General features: G+C 34.5%; 1 protein-coding gene across 3 annotated transcripts; it reads right to left on the reverse strand.

The window, feature by feature from the left end:
• Positions 1-150: 150 nt before the first annotated feature.
• Positions 151-7,110, reverse strand: LOC102623761 (uncharacterized). Of its 3 annotated transcripts, XM_052439650.1 has the most exons (19): positions 6,945-7,063; positions 6,632-6,701; positions 5,681-5,905; positions 5,342-5,408; positions 4,809-4,992; positions 4,410-4,462; positions 3,736-3,824; positions 3,303-3,539; positions 3,033-3,097; positions 2,446-2,506; positions 2,247-2,364; positions 2,078-2,159; positions 1,908-1,980; positions 1,771-1,832; positions 1,338-1,433; positions 1,049-1,203; positions 876-972; positions 637-714; positions 151-555 (listed from the first exon to the last, which is right to left on the reverse strand). In XM_052439650.1, exons 3-19 carry the CDS (start codon positions 5,901-5,903, stop codon positions 445-447), a joined length of 1,851 nt encoding a protein of 616 aa, XP_052295610.1. In that variant the 5' UTR covers positions 5,904-5,905; positions 6,632-6,701; positions 6,945-7,063; the 3' UTR covers positions 151-444. The 3 variants fall into 3 exon arrangements, with proteins under 3 accessions (XP_052295610.1, XP_006485693.1, XP_006485696.1); XM_006485630.4 differs by lacking the exon at positions 6,632-6,701 and having other exon boundaries at positions 6,945-7,110; XM_006485633.4 differs by lacking the exons at positions 5,681-5,905; positions 6,632-6,701 and having other exon boundaries at positions 6,945-7,106.
• Between the last annotated feature and the right edge of the window lie 630 nt (positions 7,111-7,740).

The following is a 7,740-nucleotide window of genomic DNA, read 5'->3' on the forward strand; positions in this document are numbered from 1 at the left end:
TATCACACTCATTCTTTTGAATAATTCTTTCTTTTTCACCTCGATTTGCACGCATTTCACGCATCGTTACTAGAATGGTGACTTACACAGCCGCGCATACATTTAGATGCGTACAGCGTAACTTGAAGAGATCAAAGTTAAAAATCTCAATTACAAATCAAAACCAAAATTGAAATGTATTATTATTATAGACAATGATTATCGCTCCTGTGATTAAGATTTTTGTTTGGGAGTTTATTCATCTCTGAAACTTTAAACATAGAATACGCAGTCAGCTCTTAATGCCAATACACTGGCGTTTCAAGTTCCATGGGCACAACAAACGTATACAAGACTTCCACTGCATTTCTGTAAGCTCCAAATCGCCTGCCGTGAAAGTTACGGGTTGGCTGCACTGAAGATGATATCCATACAGAGAAACACACATGGATTCAGTCAGACAACTTAGAATGCTTGTACGAATTTGTCCAATGCAGAAGTGTCCAAAGCTGGGAACTCTTTTGTAGCAGCAGCCACCGCCAGACCAAGTTTCACAGCATCTTCTCTGCTTGGTGCCTATCAGTACATATAATTTACATTAGATGTAAATTCACGCATGGCTGTATCAGCTTCTACAAAAGATAGCAACTAATCTACCTCAATATTAAGGGGAAGAACAGGATCATGAAGTGAGAGTCTCAGAAGGAACCACCCACCAGAGCCAGAAACCCGAACCTGCTCAGGAAAAATTAGAAATTTAAGGAAATTGGTCGTGATACATTGAAATTGAATGGATCCAAATTTTTGGGAATACAGTACTCAGTTCAACTAGCTACAGCACTAATGATGAATCATATTCTATATAATTCGGTTCTGACAGTCAAGACAAAACTTACCCCTTCATAGTTAACAGGAGCTTTCTGAAGCTTTGGATCTGAATCTACACGGTTCTCCAAGTGTTTCAGCACTGCCTCTCCATAATCACGGAAAGATCTGAAATTTCATACATGTTACACTCCAAATGCAATAAAAAAACCCAACCCTGCAATAAATAAATACAGCAACATACCCTCCTTTAAGATCTGAGTGGTTTTGATCGATTTTCACTCTCAACTCCACAGCAAATCCTGGTTCTTCTAGGCCGTCCACCAGATCAGTCAAAACTTTACTACCACCACCTCTTCCAGCGGCTCTAGCTGATGCAAGTTTATTCAAGAGTTTAACCTGCATTTAAGATGGCAGTGCAAGAGATGGACTGATTAATAAACATCTTTATCAATTCCTGGGTTAATTTATGAATAGCCATTCAAATGTCCTAAAAGAAGGGGAAAATAAATATGCTATGTTAAAAAGCATACCATCAGATATGCCCCATCATCAAGCCAGTGATTCTCCTTCAGAGCTCCATGGCCACTTGTTTCAATAGCCAGATGTGACTCCTCTCCAATAGAGTTCTGCCAGAATTGCTAAAGCTTCAGTTTGGAATATCCCAAAAGATGAAATGGAGAGTTTGAATCACTAAATGTCAAGATCATACAGGTTATAAGCTCCAATGAGAATTGCAATTATAAAATTGTAACATGGCAAGAAAGTATTGAGTTCAATATCTAGGAACTTCATTGCTGGGCGAACAAGTAATATATTCAAAAAGGATGTAGAAAATGTTTCTAGCAAGGTAGAGAATCCACCTTTCTTTTTTTCAATTAGATGCCTATAATCTCCCCACTTCTCAATTAATCCTCTCAAAACTCATCTAGAGTAGAAATACGACGAATTGAGCATCAATCTTACCAAACGAATAGCTTCATCAATGACATTCTTATAGCCTCTTTTGAACCGGTGGTGCTTTCCTCCTAAAAGAAATAGGAAGTTGATAACAACTTCATAATAGGAAATAAATAAAACACCACCTCAGTTCTCGTTATTACCTAGTTTCTTCTCAATGAAAGTTGTCAGCCCATCTGAAGTCACACTGTCTGTAACTATAGTTGTTCCTGGATGCTGAAGGAAATTTCAAGAATAAGCCATATTGGTGAGATCAAGAAAGATTCAGGTTTAGGGTCAAAAGAATAAATGTATGTAAATATGAAAATCTTACTTCTTCAAGAACAATGGCAGACATGAGGGCAATCAGACGATTACGGTTTAATTCACGACCAGTGGAATCCACAGCCGCAGATCTTTAAAAACATGATCACATCATCATTTCACACATTGAATTGAAAATGATGATAATAAATAAATAAATAAGTAGCAAGAATCACTACCTGTCAACATCAGTGTCAAAGATGATGCCTAAATCAGCGTTGTTATCAAGGACTGCCTGAATAATAGCTTTCATTGCTGTCTTATCCTCCGGGTTGGGAATATGATTAGGAAACATACCTGATGCCATGAAAAATTCACTCAAATAGTCCAATATCAAAGCCAACTAGAGATTCACATAACGTTGGAACAGTATATTACCATCTGGCTCCAAGAACTGACTACCAGAAGTTTTAGCCCCCAGAGGCTCAAGCACTTTTGCCTGAAAAACCATTGAAATCAAACAACTATAATCAATGCGGCTTGACAGCTTGACCAACTATGAAACAATTAATTATCACGTGACCACATGTTTCCAACCGGACAAAAATCAAATACACGGGGCAAAGCTGTTGCAATGGAGACTCGAAAACCAGTATTTGCATATGACAAGAAAAATCTCTTAATCTATACTTCCACAAGGCATAGAGGATCAGTAATTATATAAGACACAGAAGTTCAAGGTAAACTATAAATAGCCTGAAGCACATTTACAACATTTTCTTACTAAACCCAAGATCTTCTAGACATCAGGTTCTAGAGATCCTCTAGAAGAACTATTCTGTTTAGAAAACAAGAAATTCATTGTATATGAATCAACAAACAATTTTCCTAGATGATGACAGAAGCTGGCATAGTCAATGATTTTAATTCTATGAGTAAACACCATGCACCAAAAGAATTTGTATCAGAAATAAAAGATGGTCTCCACTAAAGAAAAGTGCAATCCCACGGCAAATGAAACTTACAGCAAAAAATCCTCCTGCTCCATTCCCTGCATCAACAACAACATGGAATCCCTCCAATGGCTTCTCTAGAAGTTGACAACACAAATAAACAATTAGAAAATAAAAAATGAGTGAAAAAAATATGCAGGTCATTGTAAAAGAATCTGGATAAATAATAATAATTGTAATTCTGCTTATGTTGCCCGACACAGTTTTATGGAAGTTGACATTAATCAACATACAGAGTACAGACTTCCACCCCAATTGAACATTTCAGAAAGCTATTAGTACCTATATCTCCAGCAGCTCTGCGAACAGCCTTTACAAGATCAGATGTGTACACAGACATGTAATCAACCCTTTTAATTGATGTGGATGTTTGCTTTTCTGAATTAGTTAAGCCTTCAACCATAAACTTTTTGTAAATATCTGCCGCACGCTCCAGGATGTCTTTGATATCAGGTTTCCCAAGCCCTCCAGCATTTGTGAAGAATTTCAATCCATTCCTGTTGTAAGGCAGATGACTAGCTGCTCAAAAGCCAGAAACTTCATCAGGTGAAATTTTTTTTTTTTTTTTGGTAGGAAAAAAAATAACAACAAATAAGGCAAATAAGAATTCAGTTAAATCTTAATCCAATGAAACCAAGTGATCAGACATTCAGGCATGTACGCTCACATGATTAAAGATCCACATTTAATTGAAGAATAACGTGTAACACAATACCTGTAATCATAATGGCCCCATCTACCGGACAAAAGAACACATCATCTTCAGTAAGTGTGCTATTAAACATTGCTGGTGTTGAAGCTAAACTGCAAAATGCAAAAGGACAACAAAAGGAATTAGATGACTACTTATAAGTAGTCACTACGGAAACAAGTTTCTTGATGATGGTATGACCAATTCACAGTATATATGTAAAAGATTCATTTGAAAAGAAAACAGGGAAGACTGAATCACATGAGCAGAGATACAACTAGTAAAAGCAACTGAAGTCAATTAAACTAAAGCTTTGTTTTTATATTAACTAATACATTGAAAGCATAGGTTAAGAGCTATTGCCATTGTTAACTGAGTGAAGCAAAACCTAATCCACCATGTTCTGCACAAGACCAAAAGTAAATCTTGTGCCCCGCTGTCCCTGTCCAGTTATAAAAATTCAAATTGTTCCAAATTTGAACCAATTTATAAGCAGTTATGCAAAACTGCGTGATGTAGACCAAAGAAAATGAGTTTTAGTCAAAGCAACATCACTCCAGTCAGAACTCAGAATGGGCAACAAATGGATTTGCTTGGGCCCATCAATATTTATATGAAATATCACATATACCAGAGGACAATGCAAGATTAACAGCAAAGATAAAGCATCAGCATAACCTTAGAAAATCATCACTCACCCATATTGAACAACATCCAGACCAGCCCCAGCAATGCCTCGAGAAACAGCATCCTGGAAGTCAAAGTATAACATTTGGAAAAGTTAGCCATCAACCCAATAACATAAGAAAAGAATACAACACAACAGCCCATATATGAAATCATCCCATCCATTAAAAAGCATGTGTTGTCGATCATACAAATTAACCCAAAGGCATGTGTCGTGAGCGCCAATAGCACAAGCAACAAATCAACTTAGAGGTACCCAAAAAGTACCTTGCAATCATGAAAAATATCCCTTAATTATTGGTGCTGATAAATTTCCAGCTACTTTGCAATGAAGTCTTTCCAACTAACCACTAGACATCTAGAATTGCATCAGGCTCGAACTTAAATTTGAAAATAGGGTAAAAGGCTACCTGTAGCATTTGTGCAGATACGCGAGAATCATGACCAATGGAAATTTTCAAACGTTTGGGTGCATCAGCTTTTTTCTTTTCCAATAACCAAGCAGCAAAGGCGGCAGCTATTGCTTCTGTAACTGGTTCTGTTAGGCTTACTGGCTCTCCCTCAACACCACCAATAGCAACACCGCGAATATCACTGCATGGTCATTAGGAGAATGAACAGAAACATACTACAATCAAACATAACTTCAAGTATCTGGACAAAACTAAGGATATACGAACAGTATTTTAATTTTATAGAAGTATCATAAACCTCTCTGCATCAATTGCTAGAGACTGCTAACAACCAAATGTAATAAAAAAGACTATAAAAATTACACATCAGTTAGGGGGTCATTATCAGTGACATCTAAATATATAAATCTTATTACAGCAACTGGCACAATTTCATATTAGGAAATTGATATCATTCATTTTCCTCAAAGATTAAAACAAGCAGAGAAAAGTTGAAAATCAGACAAAAGATAGTCAGATGGATTCTTCACCTGCCATTTTGAAGTTTAAGAAAATCAACTTTGTCAAGAGCTGGTGCTGCAGTAGTTGATGAAGCAGCTGCAGCCAAAAAATGCAAAAGTAGGTACGTGAATTCGGAACTTATGAAAAGATTATAGGTTAGCAAAAAGTTGTAAGATAGGAAATCCAAGTGATCAATATCATGCTGCAAACAAGCCGCCATAGACACCCCCCAACCCGGACATTAAAATTGGAAACAAGGACAAAATTGATGCATGCTACCAATCAAAGAGGATTAAAGTTTTCATTTAGGGTCAAAATGCAGTTGTTGCATTTGATATCAACCTGGATAGTGAGAGTCTAGAACAGACCGTTGCAGTAAACAGTTCCTCGGTTAACAAAACCAATCTGATATTTGGGTAGATTGCGCATTTGCATGGAGGAGATGCCAGTCCATGCCAACTTCCTTCCTTGCAAGGGAAGCAAGTTGCGCATATAAGGGGCAGAACAGTCCCTTCGGTATTGGGTCTCACACTGCCTATTCTGTTGGTAACCCTGTGCTACAAAGACATTTTGAACAACTTTCCCTGACATTGCTGCATAGGAATTTACGATTTCATCAGATCCAACTCTCATAAATGTGTAACGAAATGACTTATAAATACTTATTTCATTTTTATTGCTTAATTTCCTGGACTATTTTTATCTATTATTTTTATTGGAGCGTCATTTATCACATTGAACTAAAAGACCAACAGGGCAAACAGCACCTAGATTCCACCACACCCTCAATACCGTGTGGTCTAGAAGTGAATGTCACTCTTAATAATTGGAACAAAAAAAAATCAAAAAACAAATTACGATTCAGAATTCCAATAACAACATTTCAATTGTTTCCAAAAACACCCAATGAAACCTATTTCCAATAGTTCTTGTATCCTTCTTGAAAAAAAAGAACTTTATTTGAATAGTAAATCAAGCAAGACTTTAATTTTTTTTTAAAAATTATTTTAGAAAAGAAAACAACGGTGTTCTGCTCCACTATATGCTACAACGCGAAGAGAGGCAGAGAAAATAAAAAAACATTAAATTTGCAACTGTCTGTTTCTTAACTCGATACCTCCAAATTTTATCTTTAACAGCAGGTATTAACACACCAACACAATCTTCATGTAATTAATTTTATATATTCAACAAAATCAAATTCTTCTCCTGGTTTCCATACACATTGACTAAAACTACGCATTCAAATTATCTATTAATAATTATATAACAAAATGTATTGCTCTTATTTAATAACTGCATTTTTATCGACTATTCACCTGTGTTTATATAATTTTATGGATGAAAAAAGAATGCAAGCAGCTGCAGAATCATAATTTATGGCTACTACTGCAAGAAAAAGTTAAAGCAAGTATCTATCAACAATTTAAAAAAAAAAAAGAAACAAATTCTATAGCTGATTTCGGAAAGCTCAATAAATCAGAAACAAATTAACAAAAAAATAAATAAAATTGACAGCAGTCCATATATAATAAGGTAACTGGAAAGATTCGAAAACAAAAAATAAATGTTAAAATTACGAAGAGAATAAAAAGAGATATGAAGAAAGAGGAAATGAGTTCACAATTTCACCTGACATTCTTTTCTTTTTTTGTTTTTTCCTTTTGATAGTGAAAAGCTTGAAGATTGATTCTGAGAGAGACGAGACGAGACGGAGAAACAGAGAAATTTTTAGAAGAGTAGGTGAACGAACTAGAGAAGTGTGTCATTCTATTTTTAAATGCCACCTGGCAACCGAATTTTATACGAATATTACATACTATATTACAATCTGGTTCCATTTATCTTTAAAAATTGATAATAATGATATTAATGTTATATTTAGAGTTAATGTTGATTTATGGATATATGTTAAATTTACGGTCAAATTTACAGTTAATGACTTAATGTGTTATATTTTATTTTATAATTAATCTTAATTTATACATTTTAAGTTAAATTTATAAATTTTATATTTTATTTACATAATTTATGTATAATTATAATATTGAGGCCGTAAATTTAATCACCGATCTCTTTTTAAAGCATGACTTCACTTGTAATCAGAAAAAGAAATTATAATTAAAAAATGATTAAGTAACGCAATCATGACAAAAAGAAGTTTATTTTTTTTAGTTAATTTATAGTTAAAATTTATCTTTAATGATTTTACCTTTTTTCTTTTAATAAAAAATTCAAAATTCACTAAAAGACAAATGGTTTTTTGGTTATTGTTGAGTTCATTTATCATAAATGCATAATACGAACCTGTCAAGGCCAAAATATCATGCAATCTAATGATAATTCATATCTCTAATTTTTAATCTTTTGAATATTATTGAGAGTAGATAATTGAGTTAATGCTCAATAGAGTGTAAGTATAGATTTA

Source organism: Citrus sinensis, chromosome 4 (assembly GCF_022201045.2).
Source record: "Citrus sinensis cultivar Valencia sweet orange chromosome 4, DVS_A1.0, whole genome shotgun sequence".
In the NCBI taxonomy this organism is placed as follows: domain Eukaryota; kingdom Viridiplantae; phylum Streptophyta; class Magnoliopsida; order Sapindales; family Rutaceae; genus Citrus; species Citrus sinensis.

Excerpts from the sequence above, each read along its gene's own strand:
- LOC102623761 (XM_006485630.4), bottom strand. Across the intron at positions 3,540-3,735 it reads TGGGGCCATTATGATTACAG|CTAGTCATCTGCCTTACAAC; the intron begins GTATTGTGTTAC and ends GCTTTTGAGCAG. Across the intron at positions 1,981-2,077 it reads CTGCCATTGTTCTTGAAGAA|CATCCAGGAACAACTATAGT; the intron begins GTAAGATTTTCA and ends AATTTCCTTCAG.